Consider the following 26,195-nt stretch of genomic DNA (forward strand, 5'->3'; position numbering starts at 1 on the left):
CCATCTCTAGAACTTTGTCATCTCCCCAAACTAAAACTCTGTCCCTATTAAACACTAACTCCCCATCCTCCTCCCCAGCCCCTGGCACCCATCATAACTCTAACTCCTCTAGGGACCTCCTATGAATGGAATAATACAACACATGTCCTTTTGTGACTGGCTTATTTCACTTAGCACAAGGTCTTCCAGGTTCATCCATATTGTAGCATGCCAAAATTTCCTTCCTTTTAAAGGCTGAAATCCTCTTTCAAAAATAGTGATTGGGTCCAATCAATATGGCTCAGTAGTTGAGCATCAACCTATGAACCAGGAGGTCAGGTTTGATTCCTGGTCAGGGCACAGGCCCGGGTTACAGCCTCAATCCCCAGTAGGGGTGGGTAGGAGGCAGCCAATCAATGATTCTCTCTCATCACTGATGTTTCTATCTCTCTCTCCCTCTCCCTTCCTCTCTGAAATCAATAAAAATATATATTTTTTAAATGAACCTTTACCATGGACATAGACAATAGGGTGGTGAAGTCCTGGGGTGGAGGCGGGCTGGAGGAGGCCAAAGGGGGGAAAAAGGGACATATGTAATACTTTCAACAATAAAGATTTTTTAAAAATAAAGCGAGCCTAGCCCTAACTGGTTTGGCTCAGTGGATAGAGCATCGGCCTGCGAACTGAAGGGGCCCAGGTTCGATTCCGGTCAAGGGCATGTAACTTGGTTGTGGGCACATCCCCAGTAGGGGGTGTGCAGGAGGCAGCTGATCGATGTTTCTCTCTATCCCTCTCCCTTCCTCTCTATAAAAAAATCAATAAAATATATTTTTAAAAATAAAAATAAAACGAGCCAATAAATAAATACAAACAAACAAACAAACCATGGTGCTGGAAGAGGTCACCCGTCTTCCAGATTCCTTGGTTCCCTAGGCTGTTCCTTGGGATTCACTGAATGCACAGCACTGGGGAGTGCACAGACCACTTCACATCAGTCTTAATTGCTATTACCAAAATGTCTCCAGCCCAACTGGTGTTGCTCAGTGTTTGAGCCTTGACCTAAGAACCAGGAGGTCACCACTGGATTCCCAGTCAGGGCACATGCCCAGGTTGCAGCTCCATCTCCAGTGTGTGGGGAGGAGGAGGGGGGGGCTGGAAGAGGCAACCAATCAATCAATGATTCTCTCATCATTAATGTCTCTCTCTCTCTCTCTCTCTCTCTCTATCCTTCCTCTCTGAAATAAAAACACTTTAAAATATTACACAAATAGTAACAAAAATTACTTCTGTGGAAAAAATTTAAGTGCTATTTTATTATATATTTTATTGATTTTTTTACAGAGAGGAAGGGAGAGGGATAGAGAGTTAGAAACATCGATCAGCTGCCTCCTGCACACCCCCTACTGGGAGGGTGCCTGCAACCAAGGTACATGCCCTTGACCGGAATCGAACCTGGGACCCTTGAGTCCGCAGGCCGACGCTCTATCCACTGAGCCAAACCGGTTAGGGCAAGTGCTATTTTAAATATATAAAATTTAAATACCATTTTAATAAGTAATTGCTAAAATAACATTTTAAATTCGACTTGAAGATGTATAAAAAATGTTTACACCTCTCTTCTTCCCACTGCCCTGAACTAACAAGAACACTCCTTCCATCAGGCCCGCTTGCGCGCAGGCAGCGCTGAGGGCAGCCCGGCCGGCCAGCGAGGACCCCACACAGCCAAGATGGCGGCGCCCGTGCGGCGGTCCCGCAGCCTGCTCGGGCTGGCGACAACACTGGGCCCAGGCTTCCGAACCTACCGGGCGCCCCCGCCCCCGCGCCGCTCGCCTGGGCCCTGGTGGCCGGACCCGGATGATCTACTGACCCCGCCCTGGCAGCTGGGGCCGCGCCACGCGGCCAAGCAGTTCGCGCGGCACGGCGCAGCCTCCGGGGTGGACCCCGGTTCGCTGTGGCCGTCGCAGGAGCAGCTGCGCGAGCTGGAGGCTGAGGAGAGCGAGTGGCACCCGAGCCTGGCGGCCATGCAGGAGTCATTGCGGGTGCAGCAGCTGGCCGAGGAGCAGAAGCGTAAGGCCAGGTGCGTGCGTGCGGTCGGGGCTGCGGTCGCGCCCTTCGCGGCCCAATGCGTGAATTGTACCCCAACGGGCGGTTATCGTGGGGTTTGTGTTGCTGTAGATTTACGTGCTGCAAAGCAGACTTCTGAGTAACTGTTCAAGCGCCTACTGTGTGCAAGGCCTGTCCCAGGTGCGGGGGACACAGCAGGGAACAAAACATTTCAGATGGCAATAGAGCCATTTGGGACTCACACCTGAGGTTTAAGCAGAGATCCGAATGACCGCAGAAGGAAATGTTCTGGGTGGAGGGAACAGCTAAGGCCCTGAGATAGGAACGTGCTTTCGGGAACAGCCAGGCCCTCATTGGAAAGTGATGAGGTCTGGAATCAAGAGCAGAGGTCGGACTCGTAAGCAGGTCTAAAGGATTAGACTTAACCAAAGTATGGAGGCAAGACCAAGGGCATCAGGGTTGTGCCACTTCCTAGAGTGAGGAGCCAGCCAAAGCAGGCAAGGTGGGGGAGCAGGCCATTTGTGTCCTCAGTGTTTAATGTTATTTGCACAACAGCTCTAAGAGGAAGGGGGACCACCCTCATTAGAAATGAGGAAACTGAGGCCTGGGAGGTGGAGTCACCAGTCCAGTCACCTAGGCAGTTAACAATGGAGATGGGATGGGAACCTCTCATAGCTATCTCTGCCCCACCCCAGCTAGATAACCGTCTTGAGGCTTTAGTTCTTCCTGCCTCACATTTCTAATCCTTAAAATGGGGCTATAACTGGCACTTACAAACTCAGGATTGGATGGAAAGATCCAATCCATTTCTTGTCTTTATGCTTTGCCTAGAACTGGGCCTGGCTTACAGTAGGTGGTCAGTGATGTCCCTGGGAATGGCCCGGCATGGTGTGTGAAACGGAGGGCTCACTGGACAGCTGTGAAATGTTAACTTGGGGCCTGCTCCTGGGGGTTATTGGGGCTTGGCCCTCTCATGCTCTATATCTAGGTCATACATAAATTAGTTAATCTCTACTGCCCGTTCACTAGATAATGGTCAAGATAAATCGTCCCAGTTTTTCATCCCCATGGAGGAGTTGAGAAGCAACATGTGGGCACACTTGAGGGTGGGATGTGAGTAGATGTGTGCTGCTCTGCTTGGATGTCACTTTCCTCACCTCTCACCCTCCTTCCCCTACAGGGAGCAGCTCATTGCAGAGAGCATGGCCAAGATGCCACAGATGATTGAGAACTGGCGGCGGCAGCAGCGGGAGCGCAGGGAGAAGGAGAAGGCAGACAAGGAGCGGCGAGCCAGGCTGCAGGCTGAAGCCCAGGAGCGCCTGGGCTACCACGTGGACCCAAGGAGTACCCGTTTCCAGGAGCTGCTGCAGGACCTGGAGAAGCAGCAGCGAAAGCGCCTCAAGGAGGAAAAACAAAGACAGAAGAAGGAGGCAAGAACTGCTGCAATGGCCGCCACTGCAGACCAGGACCCAGCAGACTCCATGGCACCCAGCTCCTGAGCTTTTCTCAATAAAACCTGCTGCCCAACAGCCTCACTCTTGGAGATCTGTGTCCTCTCTCAGTGTACCCCTCCCCAGTATCTGAGGCCAGGGAATCCCCATCCTTCCTTGGCGCTGCTCACTGGGGGACTCTAGACCATGTTTCAGGAGGAGAGAACAGGGGATGCAATGAGGAAATAATGTAGGAGCAGATGGCAGAGGAGAAGGCTTCTGTTTACCGACATTAATCTCCAGTAATTACCAGGGGGGAAATTTAGCCAAAACAGACCGGTGATGATGGGGGGTTGGGGTAGGAAGAAACAAGCCCTTTCAAGACCAAGATGTGACTGGGGCCCACTGCAGGGAATGAGACTGCTTCTGAGGAAGAATACACTGGGAGCCCCAATCTGCACAGGCTGACAGGCCTCTCTGTCCCTTCTTGGCATTCCCACATTTCCTGTGCCCAACTAACCCCCAGAGCCAGAGAAGCTGGAGCGGAAAGCCCCAGCAGGTACAGACCACAGATGGGCTTTTAAAACTTTATTCACTTCAAAACCTTTATCAGAGACAGGGTTCTGTTCTGGGGTGGCCTTGACCTCCAGAGCGGCTCTGACATTACCCCTTCCCCAGACAGAAGCCTGGCCGCTTCCTCCCATTGAAGTGATGCAGGCTGGAGGCCAAGGCCAGAATGTGCTCACCCCAGATGGGAAGATTTGGGCCATTCCAACAGAGGATCAAAGTTTGGGGCTCCAGCTTCCCCTTCCCCTTCCAGGGTAAGGGGGTCTTAAGGGCTCTTCGGGGGATGGGGAAGCAAGCAGCCGCTTCTCCATCTGGCTGCAGGGAGCTGGGACAGAGGCCAAGAGGGGCCCATCTGTCACTTCCAGTCCTGCCAGCTCCTTGGAGCAGGAGCAGGCTGAGCTAAGGCAGGGGATGGGGGGACAGCTGTCTAGCCCAGGTCATCTCAGGCTAAGATGGGAATAGGAGCCACTTCAGGAGGCTGGGAAGTTGGGTTGTTGTTTTTTTAAGATTTTTTTACTTTTTTCCACTTCTTAAATAAACATGAATATATATATATTTTTTTCTTTTATAAAACTTTTGTAGATTTGGGGGTAGGGTGGGGCAGTAGGCAGCCTGGCTTCCTGGCATCACTCATCATCAAAGTTCTGACTCAGGAGGAAGTTGGCAGCCAAGTTCTCGTTTTTTTCACAGGCGAAGTAGGCCTGGATCACCAGGCTCTCTGGGAAGCCCAAGGCCTTCAACTGTGGGAAGATGGGCAGGTATGAGCAGGGGGTGGGGTGACCTGCCCACCAGCAGGGTTACCCCTCGGCCAAGCCTCTTACCCTCTCTATAGCTTCCTTCTCCTGTGGCGTCACCTGGATGTAGTTCATCTGTGGGGCCTCCTCGCCTATGGCACCCACCTCACCCTCAATGTCAGAGATGTCCGCCAGCTCCCCAGGGGGCTCGTTCAGCATCTGGATGAACTGCTCCTGGTGCCGGCTGATTTGCTGTGAGTGACAGAGGGCAGGGGGTGACGACCCAAGGCCTTTGGCCCACCTCCCCAAGTGTATTATAGCCCTTGTTTTTCATTCACTTAGTAAAGTATGTTGACGGTCCCTATTCTAGCCAAATAGCAACAGTGGTGAACAGACCCTGCCCTGGTGGAGCTGATGTTCCAGGGTGGTGAGATAGGCCATAAACAAGCAAATAAATGGATAATTATTTACAACGTAAATATTGGGCCTGGCATACAGTAGGGCAGACACTGGGCTATGAAAGACATTTTGGGCCAGGAGAGAAGGAAGTTTCCCCCAGGTAGAACATGTTCTAAGTGCAAAAGCCAAAGGGTGGGCCCTAACCGGTTTGGCTCAGTGGATAGAGCGTCGGCTTGCGGACTGAAAGGTCCCAGGTTCGATTCCGGCTAAGGGCATGTATCTTGGTCTTGGGCACATCCCCAGTAAAAGGTGTGCAGGAGGCAGCTGATTGATGTTTCTCTCTCATCGATGTTTCTAACTCTCTATCCCTCTCCCTTCCTCTCTATGAAAAATCAGTAAAATATATTAAAAAAAAAAAAAAGCCAAAGGGTGGGGATGCATTTGACAAGTCCCAGAAACAAGATCCATTTGGCTAAACCAAGTAAACAAGAAAGAGGAGAGGGAAGAACAGAAAATGAGATCAGAGAGGAAAGCAGGGACCAGACCTGCTTTCTTCTACAGCCTTGTAGTGTAATGGGATACCACAGTGGTGATGGGTAAATCTGTGTACCTTTTAAAAACATAAATACATCTGGATATTGCCTATCTAGGGGTTCTGATAAAACTGTCAACTTTTATGTACGTCTGACAATTTTCATTTGAATGGAGCAAGTGCTTTTTCAAGACTCTGGCTCCTAATGAAGAATGGACTGTGGGGGCTGTGCAGAAACCGGCCTGGCCACCAGGCAACCAGGCGGGAGGTGAACTATCAGCCACCGAACTAGAGTGCAAGGCTGGACTGACTGAGATATTCCAGAAGTAGAGCAGACATGCCAGGTGACAGACGACCGCAGAAGGCCCCCAGGCTGGTCCGTGTGGGGACAGAAAGGGATGGAAGAGGGTCTGTTCTGAAAACTTAAGACATCTGGAGAGCACTTTCATGGAGGCATTACGTCAGCCATGGAAAAGCATGGCATCCAGAGGTCTGGCCTGGTTACACAGATTTGGGGGTCACCACAGACCGAAGGCCCCAGGAGGATGCATGGGGAAGACTGAGTGCAGATAAAGAACAGATGTGCAGCCTGGGCTCTCCAACAGCTGGAGGAGCCAGGATAAGACAGAAGTGGGGGGAGAAGCAGCAGACTGGTCCTGAACTGCGAGAGGCAGGCATTCATGGAGGACCCAGAGCAAACTAGGGCACAGTGGTCCTGGGTGCTGCAATGAAACCCTACTGACATGACATGTATGAAGCACCAGCTGTATGTGCAGCTGAGACACAGTCAGAGTCACAAGACCCAGAAGACAGAGCGCAGGAGCAGAAGCTGGAGGCAGACACTCTACCAGCTGCCCGCTGCTCCAAGCCTCTGGGGTCTTCTTCCATGAGGGCAATGATGACAGTACCCACACCCTCACATGATGATTGGGAGGATTATATAAAACATTAGGTCAAAGGGAGCACCAAGGGACCACTGTTAGTGCAATTTTCCAAGTATAGAGGAATGCCTACATAGGTACTGGACCAGGCTCGTTCTTTCGGGCTTTGGTTCCCACAGGGAGGGGAGGTGTTGGCCACACTGGCTCCCTCTGAGCCCCCAGGGCCGCACCTGCAGAAGCTGTGGGTTTTCCTGGCCCAGCTGCTGAAGCAGGGCAGGCAGCAGCGCTGGGTTCTGCTGAATCACCTGCCGCATATTCTGGAACTGGGGCTGGTCCCGCAGGAACTCCAGGGGGTTCTCTCCCGCTGGCAGGAAAGAGGCATGTAGTCAGACCCCAGGCTGGGCTCCCAGAAGCATGGGGGTTGGGGAGGGAGAAGTCAGATGCCTTGACAGCAGACACCCCACATGCACCCCTCCCAACTCACTCACCTGGTTCTGTGGACGTCTGCTCAGACACTTGGCTCTCCTGGACAGAACCATGTTCTGGCTCGGGACTCCCAGGAATTCCCTGTCAGGGGTCCTATTTAGTTCTAAAGCACAGAACACCCGCTGCCTCCCTCCTGCACGCTCAGCCCTGGCAGGAGATAGGTGAGGCCCACCCATCCACTCATGTCCAGCCTTTTGTAGAAAGCCTTTCCTGGCTGGTACCACAACCCAAAGGCTTTTGGGGGCAGGTTTTGCCTCCCTGACCACCCATCAGGGCACTGAAGCCCATGTACTCCGTAGAAGCCTCCCCAGGAGGCTGTACCCCCACCTCACCGTGAGTAGATACTCCACCGCTCGGTGGGGGTTGTTGTAGCTGGCTCTCAGGGCGGCCACGACCCGTTCCCGCTCATAGCCCATGGACATGATCTCCGTCAGCATCGTCTCATATTCAGAGCCAGTCACTGTGGAGGGAGCAGTGAGGTCTGGGTCACCAGGGAAAGGGAAGGAGAGCTCCCAGACCCTCCCAAACCCACACAAGACCCAACTGATGGCTGGAACACCCAGTCACTTCTGCCCCAGGGACTGCCCACCCACCTAGCGTGGAGGCTGCATCTTCCTCTCTCCCGCTGCTACCTGAAGAAGGAACAGAGCTGCAAATTCAAGAGAGAGAAATCGGACCGGCTTCTGGAGGCCTGCCCTCCCCCTGTGTGCGCAAGACCACAATATGTGGGCAATGGAATGTGCTGGGAGGACAGGGCCCAAGTTGGGACTGCTGCTCCCTGCCTTACCCTGACACAGACTCCGGGGATGCCGTGGGGACTGATTCCTCCGATGGACTCCTGTCTTCTCTGACGGTAGGTGGGGTATGGGACATGCCTGAGGCGGGGGCCAGCGGGAAGGATGTGGACTCAGGGGCAGCAGTGGATGAGGCCTCTGGGGGTACTGAGGTGCCTGAGCTGTTTTTGGCCTGTCATACCCAGAAAAAGGGAGCAGGCATCAGTATCCCTATCAAGCCTCAACATCCAGTCACATCCAGGCCCCACCCTATTCACAGCTAATCTCTCATGGGCACATAGGCTCTAGCCAGCTCCCCAGCTAATCCATGTAATCCTCACAACCAGCATACTTCACCCACCTTGGTCACCATGACAACTACAAAGTTTTTCTCATCTATGCGATAGTCCCTGATGGGGACATCATCACTCAGGATCTTGCCAGCATAGATGAGTTTCTGTCCAGCCACAGGAAAGGCATCACGACCCTTTTCAGCTTCTATCTTCTCCTTTAGCACCTTCACCTGTAGGAAGGGATGCGGTCATTGCAAATCGCAAGATTCTCTCTTCTCTTCTAGGTTGGGGAGAAGAGGCTGAAAGCCTTGATGACAGAGAAGCTAAGATTCATAGTCAAATATGTTAGATTTGAGTTATCTGATCATTCCAACATTCAACAGAGTATTTACAGAACACTTATAAGGTGCCAGGTGCTGTTTCAGACACTGAAGACACAGCAGGAAACAAAACACAAGGCCCTGTTCTCATAGAGATGTCACTCATGTGGGGAAGAGAAAAAACAAATATGTATTTCAGATGATGAAAAGTGTGGTGAAAAACAAAACAATTTGGGGAGTTAAGAGGGTTCCTCATTCCACACTGCAGACAGTGCTCAGTTCTTACTGAGAGCATCAGTTAATAGGGCTGTCATAAATGCGTATGTGCCACATTCTTAGAGACTCACAATATTTCATATTTAAGAAAATGGAGGCACAGAGAGGTTAAGTAATTTCCCCCAAAGTCAAAGGCTTGAGCAGGTCAAAAAAACAAAACAAAAACCTGTGTGTTTCCTTTTCTGCAAAAAGTGGATGTCAATGTCTCCTTCATGGGGTGGTTGTGCAGAAAGTGCCAAATACATAAACAGTCCATATGTTTGTTGGGTCCTAAATTCCCTTTTCGGCTAAGAAAGCAGAATAATGCTTACACTGTGGGGTCTGACATAAGGCAGAACCGAATTTGAATCCTAGCTCTGCCATACTCGCTGGATGAGACTATGGCCAAGTTCCTTAGGTTTCCAGATCTGTAAAGTGAGGAGTCAAGAGTCCCGAAATGACAGGCCTGTTTTGCAGATTTAGTAAGATAATAACAGTAAAAACTCAGCGACCAGCAAAGAACAAACGGCCAACAAACAAGGACCACTGAAACTCAGGCCACTTATAATCATTATCATCACCGTGGCCGTCATCAGTGGGCATCTACTGGCCGCTACTCCCAGATTCGGCCACCAACGTCCCGAGGAGACGCCTGCAAAGCTGAGAACTCAGAGCCCCCGTCCCGGGGAGCGCAGCCCGGCCGGGCATCCGAGCCGGTCTCCCGCGCCCCGCGAGAGCGCTGACATTAGACCTGGGGCCTGGCAGGCGCCCCGGGGGTGGAGCCTGGTCCGGAGACCGGACCGTGAGCGCCGCCCCAGCCACCAGGGGCTAGGCGGGAGACCATTAGGGGAAGGGGGGCGGAGTGGTCCGGGAAAGTCAGGCAGGTTGGGAGGAGTGAACCGGCCCCGGACCGCGCCATCCTCCAGCCCTCCCGCCGGGATCTCTGCCTCCCCGCCCCCATACCACCCTCCGAACCCGTCACTCCCATCCCAGGCTCCAGCCTGGCTCGCACCGTCTCGTCAGGCTCCATGCGGATCTTAAAAGTCTGCTGCTGCAGCGTCTTGAGCGTGATGGTGACGGCCATGGCGGGGCCCGAGCGACGCGGCGGCCCCGGGACCCTCACACAACATGCAACTCACGCCGCCGCCATCTTAGAGCCCAGCCGCACCGCTTGCCGACCGCTTCCGGGGCAGGCGCTGCGCGCGCCGACAATTAGAGCACGTGACCGGCGCGCGCGCGCTCTTCCCCTTCTCGTCTCCCCTCCCCCCACCCCGCACCTTGGGCTTTCTTGAGCATGCGCACACTAAATTCTGCGCTGCTGGAGAGGGATGCTCCCGGCTAAGCAGGCCTGTCACGTGGCTTCCTGCGAGTGACGCCATGACCGTTAGCAGTGACGTCATGCGGCCACAAAATGGCTCCAGCGTCCCTACTTTCACCCTTTTCATAGTTTATGACATTAAACAAAAATGTTCATGAGCTTGTTATAGATACTTGTATTTCTCCACAGAGAGTCTTCATCGTTTTTGCACATTCCAATTTAGTTTTATCCTGGTCTGGCCACCCTGACAAGAACCCCATCGGGCCCTGAAAGTAGAACTTAAGACAGGAAAGGATACTTGAAAGGTCACCAATTAAACAAGTGAAAATATTCTTTAAAAAAATGCATTTGGCTGTGGAAGCAGAGCCATTTTGTGGCCCCATTCATTCCTGAGAGCTGAGTTTTTTGTAATGCCCCTATACTTCAAGTTTCTGGGTCTCCCACATCTGCTGCCCCCTTCCCAACCACTTTGCCCACCCCCCTTATCCCCAGTCTGACCCCAAAAGTATTTAAGCAAGATATTAACTTTCAAGGCCCCTTACACTGAATTCAGAAGTCTCTCCGTAAACTTGCCCTGGACATACCAATCCTGGAGGTGTCCCAAAGGACTGGAGCTCAGCCCCAGGACACAGGAGGGAAACTCGGAGGCCAACCCAAAGAACAAAGATGAAGCGTTGGGTGTTTGGGGGGAATGGATGGAAGTGAAGCTGTGTTTAATCTCCCAGTTTACTTCCCTTTGTACCTGCTCTTCTCATGGTTCCCATCTAAGCACTCACCCAAGCCTGGAACCAGGCAGTCACCCAACCTTACTCACTCACTGCCCAACTGTAACCGGGTCCTGCAGCTTCTCCCTTTACTACGCAACCTGAGCCTAGAAGCTTCCACAAAGCAGGCCAGGACATCAGAGGCAGCCTTGTGAACCCCAGCACAGCAGGCCTAGGCCAGCCTCAGAAGCCCAGACCCTGCTCTGTCACCATCTCTGCATCAACTCAACCTCTGCACCCTCCCTTGGGGCCACCTCTTTCCCTTCAAGTTTAAACCCAGCTTGCCCACTAAATACCTCCTCTGAACCGTGATTATCACTATCCAATTGTTCTATGTAGTCTTGCTCCATAATAGGTAAAAAGTACATAAAGTTGTTAATATAGATGGTGTAAGATAGTATATAAGGTGTGGGTTTAAATCCCTGTCCCATCTCTTATATTCTGTACTGGTTTCCTCATCAAACTGAACTGGTACTAGAATAAAAACTCATCAGTTTGGCGCAAGGACTCAGTGAGTTGTGAGTTAATACCTGCAGTATCTGTAATGGCACTTAGTCCCCCTTCTTCCAGTGCTTTGTGGGGCTAAACAAAGACCCCTGTAACTTTATGGGACATCCAGCTGTTTTAGTGTCTGAAAATTTAACCTTATTGAAGTCACCCACTAAGAAAAGGCCACTTTCAGTTCCCTGATGTCTGTCTTCTCCCAGAAGGAGACACAGGAGGAAGACACAAAACTTAATTTAATAGAAATTTTGTTTGTAGTTCTTACATTCTCAGTGTGAGCTGAGCTAGAACCCACTGCCCCACCAAGTGGCCCAGTAATGGAGGCAGAGAAGAAAGGGAGCTGGTGGGGGTATCAGAGCTCAGCCCTAGGAGCCCCAATCTTCCTCAGTGCTGGGGGGCTGAGGGGTCCATCCTCTTCTCCTGCCCCCCTCTGGGCTCCAGGAAGGAGAATAGATGAAATGTTGGCCTTGGGGCTACTCAACACCCCACATGCCCCCAAGGTTGGAAGGGGAACTAAGGGACTTAAAGGGGAGAAGGGGACAGAAGGCAAAGATGTCAAAAAAGATGGGGCCAAAGGAGAATCAAAGACAAAACACCAATAAAAAAAGGGGGGGGGGCAGGAACAATACCAAAATCTACCCCAAATTGGAACCCGCCTGGAAAAAAGGAAAGTTCTCCAGTCTCATAGAGACATTATTTGGCGCGGCCAGCTCTGTGACGGGAGCGCTCAGGCCTCAGTCCAGCCCTGGAAGCGATGGTGTGGCCCCTACAGCTCATCCTTGGCTTGGCCAGCACCATCTTCCTCTTCATCCTCTTCTTTATCATCCTCATCCTCCTCATCTTCATCTTTGTCCTCGTCATCGTCCTTGTCTGCCTCCTCCTCCTCCTTGCGCTTCTTGTCCTCCTCCTCCTCCTTCAGTCTCTGCTCCTCATCCTGCTTGTCCTTCATTTGCTTTTCTGCTGCCTGCATGCAGATCACACACTCAAGGCCTGGCCCCCACCTGCCTGCCCTGCCCACCCCTTGACCCAGGAGTGGACACTTGTCCCACCTTTGTGACTCCCCACGTCTCATTGCCAAACTCTTCGGCATATGCTTCATCATTGGTGATGAGGAAGTTGTCAAAGATGGTACCAGACTTGACCTGGGGAGAAGGATGATGGATGGAAGGATGGTCAGAGTGGGGACACTCCATGGCCCTGACCTCAGGTTCCATAACCACTGCACATTGCCACAGCCTAACACTGTGATTAAAAAACAAGCTGATTGGGTTCAAAACCCCGCCCTGTCATTTCCCACCTATATGACCTTGGACTGGTGAATTCTCTGCACTTTAGTATCTTCATCTATATAATGGGGTCTCACCCCCTTGTGCATATTATTTTTCTAGTACCTACTATGTGTCAAGTTCGAGGCACAGAAGGGGTACATCACTGAACAAAAAGAAAAAATGTGGTCTCTCTGAAGCTAATTTTTTAATGGGACTATCTAACCACCTTTTAGGTCATTGGGGCAGTTAATGAGTTGGTTTAGATAAAGTTTCTTGAAGAAATGCCTAGCACAAAGTATACAGAACCTCAAAGAGGTGTGTGTCTATGTGTGTATAGGGTGGGGGGTGCTGTGATAGAGATAGACCAGGAAATTCTTCAGAAAAGCACCATTTTAGGCTCATACCTGCCTAGGATTGAATCCCACCCTTGTCCCTTTCCTCCTGGGTGATCCTGAGCACTTGAGGTCCCCTAGGGATCCTCCTGTTCCCTCCACATCGCACCTGCCAGAGGTCGAGGCCCAGAACAGCGAAGTTTTCATAAGCATAGATACTGCTATCAGGAGAATACTCGGGGTTGTCGATCTCTGGATGAATCCAAGTGCCCTTGTAATCCGGGTTGTCGATCTGCCGGGGCTTCCACTCGCCCTGCGGAAGGAGAAGGAAACTGGAAGGTGAGTGGAAGTCAGTGTGCTCCCCACTATGTACCCGCTCTGCTTGGAGCCCCAAGACCACCTTGTATTCTGGGTTCTGAATCACTGGTGGTTCCCACTCTCCATCCATCTCTTCATCCCAGTCCTCAGGCTTCTTAGCATCAGGGTCAGGGATGTGCTCGGGCTTGTCCCAGTCCTAAAAGTACATGAGGAGGTCAGCGCCGTCCCAGCTCTCCACCACCCCTCCATGGTGGGAAGCCCCTGCCCAAGCACCAACCTCAGGTTTCGAGTCTGTGGGGTCATCAATCTTGGCCCGCTCATCCCAGTCTTCAGGCTTTGAAGCATCAGGATCCTTTATCTTCTTGGGTGGCAGGAAGTCCCAATCATCCTCCAGAGAGCCAGACTCCACCTGGCTGTTGTCAATTTTTACCTCGTAGGTGTTATCGGGCCGTACAATCAGAGTATACAGGTGTGTGAATTCATCGTCCTGAAGAAGGCAGGAGATGAGTGGCCCTGCCCACTGGACTGGCCTCTGAGCCTACCCAGGCAGCCATTTGATACCACCCCCAGGCACACCTTGCAACGGATGTCCTTGTTGATGAGCACGTTCTTGCCCTTGTAGTTGAAGATAACGTGAACCTTCTTGGTCCCAGGGCCACAGATGTCAGGGCCTAGGTGAGAAGCAGGTCCAGTTAAGGGTCAGAGGTGGCCCACCATTGACCAGGCCTCCCACCCCAATTTACAAAAGGAAAGCTTGACTCTTAAACTCAGGTCTATTAAGACTCAAAATATTCAGATCTTAACTATTTCTAAGGGACAATGAATGGAGTATTGAAAAAAAATAAAAATAAAACACCCACTCTCTAGAACTCAGTTTTCTCACTTGTAAAATTGGAAAACACCTACATAAGATCTCACAAATTAACAGCCTTAGATCAACAATAACAATGCAACAATTTGCTGCTGTAACTATCCCCTCGGTCTCCTCTTCAAAGGAAAGTCTGACAAGGTATTCCTAGGCTCTGAAGACCACTTTTCGTGAGCTACAAGGAACTCATGGATGGGTCTCAGTCTCGCTCTAATCAGAGGTCAGCAACAGGGCGGGGCCCCTCACCAAACATGATGTTGTATTCAGAGTCTCCGTGCATGTCAGTCTGGTCCAGACTATCTGGAAATAGCTTCACATAGCCGCCCCCGCAGTCGATGTTCTGCTCATGTTTCACAGTAAACTGCACCACCAACGTCTGGTCCTTGTTGCTGAAAGGCTCAAATCTGGCAGACAAGGCGTAAAAGCGGGCATCCTGGCTCGTCTGCAGCCCTAGCAGAGGACAGTAGTGAGGTCACAGCTGGCCCCAACCCAGGGACCCTAAGAATCAAAGATACAGACAGCCCTTCCCCTTCCTCTGCCTGCCCGCCTCCTGCGGATACCCTGGCGTCAGTGACTAGGGTTTCCTCCAGGAAGTCCTCCTGAATCTCAGCACCCAGCTCCAGGCTCTTACCTTTATCCTTGTCCTGGTCACCGTAGAACTTGCCGGCGCTGAGGACGAATTTGCCAAAATCCGACTTGTGTTTGGATTCGGTCCAGCGGTCGGTCCACCCGTCTACAGTATCAGAGGGGCAGGTCAGTGTGGCTGCGCTGATTCCTCCCCGCCCCCCATCCGCCCTCCGCGGCCGCCCAAACACATCTACCAGGAGCCACAAACGGCTGCAGGCAAGGGAGGAAATCCCCCGAGTGCCCGACCCCAACCTTCAGTTTGACACCTCCTGTAGCTTAAGGTATCTTCGGACGAACCCTAACTCCCGCCGCGGGAAGCCGCTGCGCCCTCCATGCTCCCCAGGGACGCGGGAAAGAAGTATCGCCTGCGGCTCTAGTCCCCGAGGCCACCGTGTTGGCCCTCTGAGCAGTAATTACAGGCGACAACGCAGATCTGGGCTGGGGGGCCGGTCGCGTCGTCGGAGCGGCCTCGAGGCGGGGCCAGGCGTTACCTCCGTCTAAAAACTGCTCCTTGAAGTAGACGGCGGGTTCGGCAGCGACCAGGCCGAGAAGGCCGAGCAGCAGCGGCACGGGTAGCAGCATGGCGGGCGGAGGGGGCGGCGGCGCGCAGCGGGCCCTTTAAGTCACCTCTCCAAAAGCAGCTCTGCAGCAGGGACGGACGCTGCCGCTGGCCGTACGTTTTTATACACGACCGCCCTTCAAACCAACATGGCCCGACCTCTTAGCCCGCCCCTCGTGCCTTTTCATTGGTTAGAAGCCACGGTCCTGACTTTCCATTGGGCCCTCCTCAGCTCAGCATGTTAGGCTGTGCCTCGGAACGCTGGGATCCCAGATGGCCGATTTCTATTGGCCGCACCACTGGCCAATGAGGGTCGACCACGCGTTGTGGAGGACGCCCACCGGTGGGGTAGGGGCTTCCAGCCCCTCTGACCAGGTCATGTGACCAGACCTTAGTCCAACCCCGCCCTCGCTCGCGCGCTTAGCTCTGGATCCGGGCGTTTAAAGAACCTGCGCGCGCCAGAGCAGGTGTCATCCCGCAGGATTAGGACCCTGCTCCAGCCTTCCCTCCTCCTATCCCCTCTGCAGGGAGGTGTGAGCAGGGTTTTCTATCCTGCATTTGGAGAACGCCCGATACGAGGCGCCGTCTCTCTGTGCCTCTGTCCCTCTCCCACCGCACCCATTGCTCCTCCCCCAGGATGAAGCAGAGGCCACCTCGCGCGTGGGCTCTGGGTCTTCACTTCACACCCCACCCCGGCGCCGCAGTCCTGCAGGCCAGCAGAGAGAATTCTAGCTCTCCCCCCTGTGCGGTCCCTAGCGCCTGGCAGCCTGGACGACGGCTGCCGTGTGACCTGGGGCAAGCCCCTTAGCCTCCCTAAAGTCACAGAACCACGAAGAGCGACCCTGGGCAGGTGCTGCCCAGTAGAAATGCTTTCAAAGCTTTTAGGATATCCCGGGACAGGGAAGGAAGCCCAGAAGGCTCGAAGATGTGACTATAGGCTGATTCCTAGGGCCCGGTAAGGTTGTTACCCGAATTGCAGCCGGCCTCTCCTTTACTACCCCGCCTCCCCCACCTCCACCCCTACCCCTCCACCCCCAGTAAATGAAAGGGGTCGCTGCTTTGTGGTCTTCCACAAACGGCCTGGCTTTTGCAATTAAACGGCCAAGGATGAGAGAGCAGGGGGTTCCGTTGGAGAGGAAGAAAGTAGACAGATGGTAAAGAAGATAAGATCTAAGGGAGAGGGGCAGGACTCCTGAGTCTAGAGCAGTGGTTCTCAACCTTCCTAATGCCGCGACCCTTTAATACAGTTCCTCATGTTGTGGTGACCCCCAATTTCATTGTTACAAATTGAACATATTTAAAGCATAGTGATTAATCACAAAACAATATGTAATTATATATATATGTGTTTTCCGATGGTCTTAGGCGATCCCTGTGAAAGGGTCGTTCGATCCCCAAAGGGGTCGCGACCCACAGGTTGAGAAGCGCTGGTCTAGAGTCTTCTGAAGCCAGAGTCAGATGACTGACCGTGTGGAACACCAGCTGCCTGCCTCCAGTCTTCAGGAAGGAGGAAGCAGGGCGAGGGGTTTCCCAAACTCTAACAAAAAGGCCCTGGGTCTGGGAACCTGGGAGTGAACTGAGGAATGGGGGGAGCTTTCCCACTAGTGGCAGGAACTCAGAAAAGGGAGGAATGAGGGGTTTTGGAGAAGTTGGGATTCCCTCTACCCCCCCCCCCCCCCCGCCCCCGCTGTATGGCCCAACCTGGCCCCCTTTAGAAGGAGTCCCAAGTCTGGGGTGATCACTCCTGCCACTGACCCTCCTGGCTTCCCTCCCTTCCACTGAGTGCCATGGACACGTGAGTTTGGTGTTTCCTGTCTGAGGGTAGACTCTGAGCTGCCTTGTTCACTTCACCATTCCCCAGTGTCTCCTGCAGCACCTGGCACAGAGCAGGCTTAAAACCTACGTGATCTGTGTGGTTGAAGGAAGGACTCCAGGAATTTTTTTTTGTAATGGGGACCGTGCTTTGAAGGAAAGGAGGGACTTTGAGGAATGTATTCTGATTTTTTTAAAATCAGGACTTCCCTGTAGGGTCATGATTGTGAGAGTATTAGTAACCCCATTTTCTAGGTTCAAGTAACAAGTGTGATGGTTAAGTGAGTAAAGGCATACTGCTTAGAATGGTGCCTGACACACAATCCACACTCAATTTCGTATTAACAAATACTGCATACATGTGTGGGCACTATTTCACAGTTCTCACAATAACGTGGGCTCATATTAACTCCACCCAGGTGAGGAAACTGAAACAGAAAGATTAAGCGATTTGACTGAGTGACACAAACGGGATTTCAATGTACTTGTGCTGTCTGACCACGTGACTGTTGACCATTTGAAATGTTGCTGGTCTGAGCTGAAATGTCAAATACACATCACATTTTCCAGGCTTAGTATGGAAAAAAGAATGTAAAACATTTCATTAGAAATGTTATAAAGTGTTGCCCTAGCTCAGTGGTCGGCAAAACTGCGGCTTGGCAAACGGTGGCTCGTGAGCCACATACAGCTCTTTGGCCCCTTGAGTGTGGCTCTTCCACAAAATACCGGCTCTTCCACAAAATACCGGCTCTTCCACAAAATACCGACTTCTGCGCATGGGCCACGAAGTTTTAATCGCACTGTACATGCGCGCCCGCACATGGTATTTTGTGGAAGAGCCACACTCAAGGGGCCAAAGAGCCACATGTGGCTCGTGAGCCGCGGTTTGCCAACCACGGCCCTAGCTGGTTCGGCTCAGTGGGTAGGGTCAGCCTTCGGACTGAAGGGTCCAGGTTTGATTCCAGTCAAGGGCACGGACCTCAGTTGCAGGCTCCTCCCTGACCTGGGCCCTGGTCCGGCTCCTGTAGGAGGCAACCAATCGATATGTTTCTCTCACATCAATATTCCTCACTTTCTTTTTTTTCCCCCTCACTGTCTTTCCCTCTCTTTTCCACTCTCTCTAAAAATCAATGGAAAAATATCCTCACGTGAGGATTAAAAAATAAATAAAATAAATGTTATAAAGTGTTTACGTGACGAATGGACATATCAGATTTGGTTAGTTCTTCAAATTAATTTCACCCATTTTGTTTTTAGCGTTGCTACTAGAAAATGTTAAATTACATTTGTGCCTCACATTACATATCTACGGGCCAGCACTGACTCAGACCGTGCATTACTGCCCTGACATTGGTCTCCTCAGAGCATGGAGTAGGGGGTTGGATGGGATCTGGGGTGATGACAGTTTCTGATTCCATCCCTACCAGCTCCTCATAGAACCATGCGCAAAATCACAGTACCCTCTGGGCCTCAGTTTTCACATCTGCGAAATGGGGGTTATATCACTATCTACATCAAGAAGTTCTGGGGAAAATGAAATAACACACCTGAAGCACTTAACACTGGGCTGGGCACACGGGTAGGTGTCCAGGTAGCGGCTATAACTATAACCTGGACTATAACTGTTATTGGGTGGGTCCCTCTCTCCTCTTTAAATGGGGATGGCCCCTACCCCGCCTCCCTTTGAAAATTTAAAAGTAGCCCTAGCCGGTTTGGCTCAGTGGATAGAGCATCGGCCTGTGGACTGAAGGGTCCTGGGTTCGATTCCGGGCAAGGGCACATGCCTGGGTTGTGGGCTCATCCCCAGTAGGGGGCGTGCAGGAGGCAGCCAATCAATGATTCTCTCTCATCATTGATGTTTCTATTTCTCTCTCCCTCTCCCTTCCTCTCTGAAAGAAATAAAAAATATATATTTGAAAAAATTAAAATTAAAAAAAATAAAAGTAGTTGATATCAGCAGAATGATTAGCTCTGGAGCCCCCCACCCACAGTTCTACGGGGTCAGAGATTCCCGGAAGGATCGAGGGCTCCGAGGCCAAGAGGAGGAGGAAGCCCAAGGTCACGCAGCCCGCCGGTTGCAGGTGGGGAGGGACGAAACCTAAAACAACGCTGGGACTGTCCTTCAGGTCAACCGGTTTGACCCTCCAGTCAGCAGACGCCACAAGTCCAGCCAGAGCGGAGGTACAGAATGACTGAGGAAAAAAATAAAGAAATAAAGAGAAAAAAAAAGACTGACTGAGTCCTTCCCACGCTTTGAGGTTGAATTGACACACTCAAGATGGCAACGCCCTGAGCCCCACAGCACGACCAGCCGCCTTCAAGATGGCGGCGCGCTCCGCGCCGGTTCCGGTTCCGGTGCTTCCAGTGTTTCCGGCCCTGGAGCCGGGACACGCTTTGCGCGCGGGGGGGAAGCATGGCGGATGGCCCGGTGGCCGAAGCGCTGCTGCGGCGGCTGGAGGCGGCCGATGGCGGCCTGGACAGCGCGGAGCTGGCGGCCGAGCTGGGCGTGGAGCACCAGGCCGTGGTGGGCGCCGTGAAGAGCCTACAGGCGCTGGGCGAGGTGAGCGGGCCTCCTCGCGGGGGCACCGGGAGCGCCCTTACCGGGGAGAGCTGGTGCCTCCAGGCCGACGCCCTCGGACCCCGTTCGGGGGAACCTAAGCGTGCGGCTCCGGGGGCGCGGGCGGGGGGTCCGGAACGAACAAGGGCGCGGCGCACCGCCGTCCTCGTGCGGGAACCGTCCTCTGGGGGATAAGCAGCCTTGGGGCGGGGGTTACTGCGGCGGAGAAGGAGACGGGGACGGCGATCTAATGGGGAGGTGCTCTCGGGACCAGAGTGCGGTGAGGCACAGGGAACCCAGGGCCGGCAGCTGACCCAGCTGGGGGTCGGGGAGAGCACCCAGAGGAAGCGGCCGCGGAGCTGGGTCTGCCTTGAGGAGGGAAGCCGTGGCACTTAGGGGATCAGAGGGGGGAGGGAGGTGAGAGAGGCCGCAGAGCCATCAAACGTACCAGGTTGGCCCAGTGCCCCACTCTGGTCTCAGCTTTATTTACCGTTCGGTCCTTGCCATAATCATAGGATGATGGTGGTGGTATCTCCGCTTTGCAGACGTGACCACTCCTGAGTACTGAACAGTGACTTGAGCAGTGTCACTAGGAGGGACAGGCAAATCTGTATTTGAAAGTAGGTGGTGTTAACGTAAAAAACAAACAAACATTGAAACCTGTAGAGAATTTTTGTGAGTTTATTTGAGCCAAACTGTCGACATATGCCGGGAAGCAGAACCTCATTGAATTGAGATAATGCTCCAGAGAATGGCGGGTTACAGTCAAAGGAAAGGGACGTAGGTGGGTTACACGAAATCCATTGGTGATAGATTATAGGATAAAAAGTGAAACGGTGGACATATGCTTCCTTTACATAGATCAGCGGTTCTCAACCTGTGGGCCACGACCCCTTTGTGGGTCGAAGGACCCTTTCACAGGGGTCGCCTAAGACCATCGGAAAACACATATGTAATTACATGTTGTTTTTGTGATTAATCACTATGCTTTAATTATGTTCTATTTGTAACAATGAAATTGGGGGTCACCACAACATGAGGAACTGTATTAAAGGGTCGCAGGTGGAGAACCACTGACAGAGATGGATACGGGATAGTTTAACATAATTAACAGTTGAAGATTAACTTGATAACAGTAACAATGAGGGAATGTCCTGGTGCCATTTGTTGTGCCCTGAGGGGTCTGGAAAAAAGGGAAGTTACCCAGACATTTCACTGATATGTTATCTTAGAGGCAAAAAGACAATTTTCACACCACCTTTCCTGGTTATTTTAGGTCTCTGAGTTTGCAAGACTGCCATGCAGGCCTCCCCTGAGCTTGTCAGGTTAGCCTGTGGCCCCTTTCGTCCACAGTGCTCAGGCTGCAGAGCCCAAGGTTGTCAGTTCCGAGAAGGGACTGAAGCTATGTATGGCATGGGGTGATTATCTTGACTGGTGTGAAATTGACAATCCTCTGAGGTAGAGCCCACCACACCTTGCTCTCATGGATAAGAAAACTTGTTCAGGGAGGTTGAGCACCTTTCCCAAGGTCACAGCAAGTGAAGAGCAGAGCTGGGAATTAGAATAAAGGGGGAACTTGACACTAGGCGTTGAGATGCAAATGTGGAGGCAAATCAGTTCATGTGAGTTCTTTAAAATCTTCCCCAAGTTAAAAAATATATTTTTCTTGCCAGCTTCAAAAGTGACAGAATTTGTCCTCTGCCGGGTAACACCCGTAGTCCTTTACCTCACCCTGGGAGGTATGAACCGTATTCTTGTCCCTGTGTCATAGGAGGGAAACAGGCTCGGCAGGAGTAAATCACTTGGCTGTGAAGAGGTGCAACTGAGATGTGAAGCCAGCTCTAGGGGCTGTGCTTTGATCTTGGCTTCAGTGCGGCGGCAAGGGGGTGCCCAGCTCTGAACCTCCTTTCTCCTGCAGATCATTGAGGCTGAGCTACGCTCCACCAAGCACTGGGAGCTGACTGCCGAGGGCCAGGAGATTGACCGGGAGGGCAGCCATGAGGCCCGGGTGTTTCATAGTGTCCCTCCAGAGGGCCTGGCCCAGAGTGAGCTCATGGTAGGGTCCAGGGAGGGGGTGGGAGGGCCTAGGGAGGTGATGGGGTGAAGGTGGCCTTTGTGTCCCCCTCACTGTAGCCTTGCTCCCTCAGCGACTGCCCAGTGGCAAGGTGGGCTTCAGCAAGGCCATGTCCAACAAGTGGATCCGTGTGGACAAGACTGCTGCTGATGGGCCCCGGGTGTTCCGAGTGGTGAGTCCCTGTGGGCAGGCAGGTCGGCCTCTGGATCTCACAGCCCTTCATAACCATTGTCCCATCGTCGTGGCAGGTGGACAGCGTGGAGGATGAGGTGCAACGGCGGCTGCAGCTGGTCCGGGTCGGACAGGCTGAGAAGCTGGGCGAGAAAGAAAGGAGTGAACTCAAGAAGAGGAAGCTGCTGACTGAAGTGTGAGTGGCTACTACCGTCAGCCTCAGACCCATGTCACCTGTGTGGCCTGGAGTGGGAGAAGGGAAGGGAGAGCTGTTCTGGACACACTGGACCGAGGTTCTGTAAGTCCCTCCCAGCCCCTCTCCACACTGTGGTTGTGAAGCACATAGGCCAGGTTCATGCCACCAGGTTCAGAGCTATGGCACATGCTGTGCCTCTGCCAAGAATGATCTTCAAGGCACGTTCCAGCATCCAGCCTCTGTTCATGTGTCACGTTATAGGGGCCACCTTTTCTCCCTGCGATTTCCACAAAAGCCACTCACCTAGTCTGTCTTTTTCCCTGCGTATTTCTTTCACAGTCCTAAACCCTGCCTGAAGTTAATTGAATGCTGGAACCTGGACACCTGGGTTCTCTGCTCTCCCAGAACTGCATCCCCTTTGAGCAGACACTGAATGGAGGTGGACTGCCCGGTGCAAGTCCTGGCTCTACCTTTTTAACTCTGACCTTGGCCGGGTCACCTGATCTTTCTAGGACTCAAGTTTTTTTATCTGTAAAATGGCCCCTTTTCGCAAGATTGTGAGGTGACTTCAGTGGAACAGAGCTGGCATAGGATAACTTTATTAACGTAAACTTCACCTGTTATCATCACTCCCAGCTGTATGCTTAGTGCCTTGGGCTCTGGCACACAGTGTGTTCCCAGTAAGTGTTTGTTGAATGAATAAGTGAATGAACTCAGGATGTAGGTGGGGGCCAAATAAAAGGATTTTTAGGTGACAGTAAATATCAGGAAGAAAATAAAGCAGAGTGACTTGGGTGGTGTTGGGTCGGCATCGTATGGGAGATCAATGGAAGCCTCTTAGAGAACTTGACAGTGGTTTCATATCCCCTTCCCTCCTCTGGCCATAGGACCTTGAAGACCTACTGGGTGAGCAAAGGCAGTGCTTTCAGCACCAGCATCTCCAAGCAGGAAGCAGAGCTGAGCCCAGAGATGATCTCCAGGTAGGGGCAGCCCCAGGGTCAGGGGTCAGCGGGATATAGGGGTGGGCAGTCCGCACCAGGTCCATTTACCCTGCATCCCCACCCACAGTGGCTCCTGGCGGGACCGGCCCTTCAAGTCCTACAATTTCTCAGCCCATGGTGTCCTCCCAGACAGTGGCCACTTGCACCCCCTGCTGAAAGTTCGCACCCAGTTCCGACAGATCTTCCTGGAGATGGGGTGAGCAAGGGGCCAGAGGTGGGGCCGGGACAGCCACCTCAGGGCAGGGTAGTCAGGCCACATCTCCCGCCAGGTTCACCGAGATGCCGACTGACAACTTCATTGAGAGCTCCTTCTGGAACTTTGATGCACTCTTCCAGCCCCAGCAGCACCCAGCACGAGACCAGCATGACACCTTCTTCCTGAAAGGTGAATGGGCCCTGACTTTTTCTCCCATTGAGATGGGAACTATGGAAGTTTCTGGGCAGAGAGGGATGTGACTGGCTCAGGTGTTCCCAGATGCCCTCTGGCTGCGATGACAGGTGAGGGCGGAAGCTGCAACTGCCACCGTCTGTCCTGTCTACAGTGGCTGTTTGAGAAATGCTTCTTGACTGACCAGATGATGCTCTGTCCTTCCCAGATCCAGCCGAGGCCCTTCAGCTCCCTATGGACTACGTGCATCGGGTCAAGCGGGTCCACTCCCACGGTGGCTACGGCTCACAGGGGTGAGGCAGGATTGGGACTTTGGGTGTTGGGGGAAAGGAAGTTGGGAGCCTGAGAGCATCAGCATGGACTTCGGATTTCCTCCTGAAGGTACAAGTACAATTGGAAGCTGGACGAGGCCCGGAAAAATCTGCTGCGTACGCACACCACGGCAGCCAGTGCTCGTGCCCTCTACCGCCTGGCCCAGAAGGTGCAGCTGGGCCTGGGTAGTGTGGGGACAGAGAGGGGACTGTCAGACTGACCTTCTGACGCGTGACTTGGCCTGCCTGTCATCTCCAGAAACCCTTCACACCAGCCAAGTACTTCTCCATCGACCGTGTGTTCCGGAATGAAACCCTGGATGCCACTCACCTGGCCGAGTTCCACCAGATCGAGGGTGTTGTGGCTGACCATGGCCTCACCTTGGGCCACCTCATGGGCGTCCTTCGGGAGTTTTTCACCAAGCTAGGTGAGCAGGCAGACCAGGGCAGGTGGTGGTGCTGGGGCCCCAGGAGGATGTCTGGGTCACCAGCCTTGTCTTCCAACCAGGTATCACCCAGTTGCGCTTTAAGCCAGCCTACAACCCCTACACCGAACCCAGCATGGAGGTGTTCAGCTACCACCAAGGTCAGAGTGGGACCTGGTGCTGTGGTAGGGAGGGAGGTCTGAGGCTTCCCCCTCTTAGCCCTGGTCCCCTCACTGCCAAGCCCACATCCTGCCTCCCAAGCTCACTGCCAGGCCCAACATCACCCACATGAGTTGCCCCTCCTTCTCCTGCCCTCACAGGCTTGAAGAAGTGGGTGGAGGTCGGGAACTCTGGGCTCTTCCGCCCCGAAATGCTGCTGCCCATGGGGCTCCCCGAGAATGTGTCCGTCATTGCCTGGGGCCTCTCCTTGGAGCGGTGAGTGCCCAAACCACTTAGCACGCGTTTGGCTGCTTTGTTTAGGGGACTTGCCAGGCGTGGAGTCCTGTAGATCTTCAGCACCATTCATTCGTTCATTGACAAACTTTAGTGAGCACCTGCTGTGGGCTCTGTTCTGTCCTGTGAATAAATAGCACACACCCCTGCTTCTGTGAAGTTGAGGTCCTAGTGGAGTGAGAAGAATGACAAATAAGTACATTTAATAAATAATGCCTAGAGTGGGCCTGAGTGCAGTAACTGCTAGAGAGAAAGCCTAGCAGGAAGGGCTCACAGAGGAGGTGGCTTCTAGCAGACTGGTGGTGGATGACCTGGGAGGATATCGGGAGGGGTGCTCCCGGCAGAGGGAATTGCCAGTGCAGAGGCCATGAGGCTGGAGTGTGCCTGCTGTGGTTGGAGGGAGAAAGTGAGGGGCAGAGAAGTGGGTGATAGGGCAGATTGTGCAGGGCCTTATGGACTATGGGAGGACTTGGGCTTCTATTCTGAGGAAGGTGAGAGCCCTCAGAGAGGTTCTGATCAGAGAACAGGACCTGACCTAGTGTTAAAGCATGTCCCCTCTTTCCCTCAAGCCCAACAATGATCAAGTACAACATCAACAATATCCGTGAGCTGGTAGGCCACAAGGTGAACCTGCAGATGGTGTACGACAGCCCCTTATGCCGCCTGGATGCCGAACAGGGGTCCCCACAGGCACAGGAGACAACATGACATGGACCGCCCTGGACAGGCCACCCTCCCGAGCTCCTGCTGCCCAGCCCTTTGTATCCCTGGCCAGTGGACCCCTTTGTATTTATGAAGCCTCTGTGAGGCTATCTCCCTGTTCCTGGTATCTTCTCTTCCCCACCCGCCCCAGGGTTCCAGGGGCAGGGGAGCAGGTAACCCATTTGTTCTGATGGGTGGGCCCTAGGGAGCCCTGCAGGTGGCTGCTGGCTAATAAAGTGGGCAGTTACTTTTATCTGGTGCCTTTCCTTAGGAGTGGTGGGGTCCTGTTGGCTCTCCCAGCTCAGAGTGCGGCTTGATGGGAGGAAACTTGGGTGCTAGTGTGAGAGGTGTTGGATTGGGGCTCATGGGTCCTCAGGGCCTCCTGGTCAGCTTCAGCCAGTCCTCCCTGGAAAAGATGAGCTTTTTCAAGCACTTACTGATCACTTACTGGTGCCAGGCCCTCTTCCAGGTGAATGAAACAGACCCCTTATCCCTTGGGACAGACATTTGGGAGGGAAAGCAAGCTAAGCTTTTAAAAGCTGCCCCCACCCCCCTTACTTTTAAAGACTTTTTTTTAAAAGAATAGTTTATTGACTTTTAGAAAGAGAAACATTGATGCGAGAGTGCAGCATCCATCAGCACACCCCTACTGGGGATTGAGCCTGCAACCTGGGCATGTTCCATTGGCCAGGAATTAACCTGGCAACTTCCTGGTGCATGGGCCAATGTCCAACCAACTGAGCCACATTGTTCGGGGCTTAAAAACTTTTCAGACCCATTTTAGGTTCGTAGCAAAATTGAGTGGAAGGTACAGAGATTTCCCATGTACATCCT

General features: G+C 52.8%; 4 protein-coding genes across 5 annotated transcripts; 2 read left to right on the forward strand and 2 right to left on the reverse strand.

Annotated features, from left to right (window-relative positions):
• The first annotated feature begins 1,697 nt into the window (after nucleotides 1–1,697).
• On the forward strand, nucleotides 1,698–3,586 carry GADD45GIP1 (GADD45G interacting protein 1). The gene is made up of 2 exons (XM_070416220.1): nucleotides 1,698–2,056; nucleotides 3,224–3,586. Exons 1-2 carry the CDS (start codon nucleotides 1,707–1,709, stop codon nucleotides 3,540–3,542), a joined length of 669 nt encoding a protein of 222 aa, XP_070272321.1. The 5' UTR covers nucleotides 1,698–1,706; the 3' UTR covers nucleotides 3,543–3,586.
• A 460-nt stretch (nucleotides 3,587–4,046) lies between these two features.
• On the reverse strand, nucleotides 4,047–9,889 carry RAD23A (RAD23 homolog A, nucleotide excision repair protein). Its single transcript, XM_070416219.1, has 9 exons — nucleotides 9,726–9,889; nucleotides 8,207–8,368; nucleotides 7,860–8,038; nucleotides 7,666–7,721; nucleotides 7,405–7,532; nucleotides 7,075–7,153; nucleotides 6,817–6,950; nucleotides 4,862–5,026; nucleotides 4,047–4,780 (listed from the first exon to the last, which is right to left on the reverse strand). The coding sequence occupies exons 1-9, from the start codon at nucleotides 9,795–9,797 to the stop codon at nucleotides 4,667–4,669; spliced, it is 1,089 nt and encodes a 362-aa protein (XP_070272320.1). The 5' UTR covers nucleotides 9,798–9,889; the 3' UTR covers nucleotides 4,047–4,666.
• A 1,628-nt stretch (nucleotides 9,890–11,517) lies between these two features.
• Nucleotides 11,518–15,363, reverse strand: CALR (calreticulin). Its single transcript, XM_070416221.1, has 9 exons — nucleotides 15,204–15,363; nucleotides 14,717–14,818; nucleotides 14,332–14,535; nucleotides 13,794–13,888; nucleotides 13,495–13,704; nucleotides 13,300–13,413; nucleotides 13,069–13,212; nucleotides 12,349–12,441; nucleotides 11,518–12,263 (listed from the first exon to the last, which is right to left on the reverse strand). Exons 1-9 carry the CDS (start codon nucleotides 15,292–15,294, stop codon nucleotides 12,066–12,068), a joined length of 1,251 nt encoding a protein of 416 aa, XP_070272322.1. The 5' UTR covers nucleotides 15,295–15,363; the 3' UTR covers nucleotides 11,518–12,065.
• Nucleotides 15,364–19,490: 4,127 nt separating this feature from the next.
• On the forward strand, nucleotides 19,491–25,614 carry FARSA (phenylalanyl-tRNA synthetase subunit alpha). Of its 2 annotated transcripts, XM_070416222.1 has the most exons (13): nucleotides 19,491–19,643; nucleotides 21,559–21,696; nucleotides 21,788–21,886; nucleotides 21,963–22,081; nucleotides 22,969–23,061; nucleotides 23,150–23,278; nucleotides 23,352–23,467; nucleotides 23,679–23,763; nucleotides 23,852–23,951; nucleotides 24,041–24,209; nucleotides 24,290–24,367; nucleotides 24,527–24,641; nucleotides 25,229–25,614. In XM_070416222.1, the coding sequence occupies exons 1-13, from the start codon at nucleotides 19,497–19,499 to the stop codon at nucleotides 25,365–25,367; spliced, it is 1,527 nt and encodes a 508-aa protein (XP_070272323.1). In that variant the 5' UTR covers nucleotides 19,491–19,496; the 3' UTR covers nucleotides 25,368–25,614. The 2 variants fall into 2 exon arrangements, with proteins under 2 accessions (XP_070272323.1, XP_070272324.1); XM_070416223.1 differs by lacking the exon at nucleotides 19,491–19,643 and having other exon boundaries at nucleotides 21,563–21,685.
• Nucleotides 25,615–26,195: the final 581 nt, after the last annotated feature.

This window comes from Myotis yumanensis, unplaced genomic scaffold, assembly GCF_028538775.1.
Source record: "Myotis yumanensis isolate MYYU_CA2020_CCGP unplaced genomic scaffold, mMyoYum1.0.hap1 SCAF_5, whole genome shotgun sequence".
NCBI classification, from domain to species: domain Eukaryota; kingdom Metazoa; phylum Chordata; class Mammalia; order Chiroptera; family Vespertilionidae; genus Myotis; species Myotis yumanensis.

Coding starts and splice junctions, on each gene's coding strand:
- GADD45GIP1 (XM_070416220.1), top strand. CDS start 1,707: ATGGCGGCGCCCGTGCGGCGGTCCCGCAGCCTGCTCGGGCTGGCGACA. Junction 2,057..3,223: donor GAGCAGAAGCGTAAGGCCAG/GTGCGTGCGTGC, acceptor CTTCCCCTACAG/GGAGCAGCTCATTGCAGAGA.
- RAD23A (XM_070416219.1), bottom strand. CDS start 9,797: ATGGCCGTCACCATCACGCTCAAGACGCTGCAGCAGCAGACTTTTAAG. Junction 8,039..8,206: donor TAGTTGTCATGGTGACCAAG/GTGGGTGAAGTA, acceptor TGGGTATGACAG/GCCAAAAACAGCTCAGGCAC. Junction 6,951..7,074: donor GCAGACGTCCACAGAACCAG/GTGAGTGAGTTG, acceptor CTTTCCTGCCAG/CGGGAGAGAACCCCCTGGAG.
- CALR (XM_070416221.1), bottom strand. CDS start 15,294: ATGCTGCTACCCGTGCCGCTGCTGCTCGGCCTTCTCGGCCTGGTCGCT. Junction 14,536..14,716: donor TGACCAGGACAAGGATAAAG/GTAAGAGCCTGG, acceptor GTCCTCTGCTAG/GGCTGCAGACGAGCCAGGAT. Junction 13,213..13,299: donor TTCAGAACCCAGAATACAAG/GTGGTCTTGGGG, acceptor CTCCTTCCGCAG/GGCGAGTGGAAGCCCCGGCA.
- FARSA (XM_070416222.1), top strand. CDS start 19,497: ATGGCGGATGGCCCGGTGGCCGAAGCGCTGCTGCGGCGGCTGGAGGCG. Junction 22,082..22,968: donor AGGAAGCTGCTGACTGAAGT/GTGAGTGGCTAC, acceptor CTCTGGCCATAG/GACCTTGAAGACCTACTGGG. Junction 24,642..25,228: donor TGGGGCCTCTCCTTGGAGCG/GTGAGTGCCCAA, acceptor CTTTCCCTCAAG/CCCAACAATGATCAAGTACA.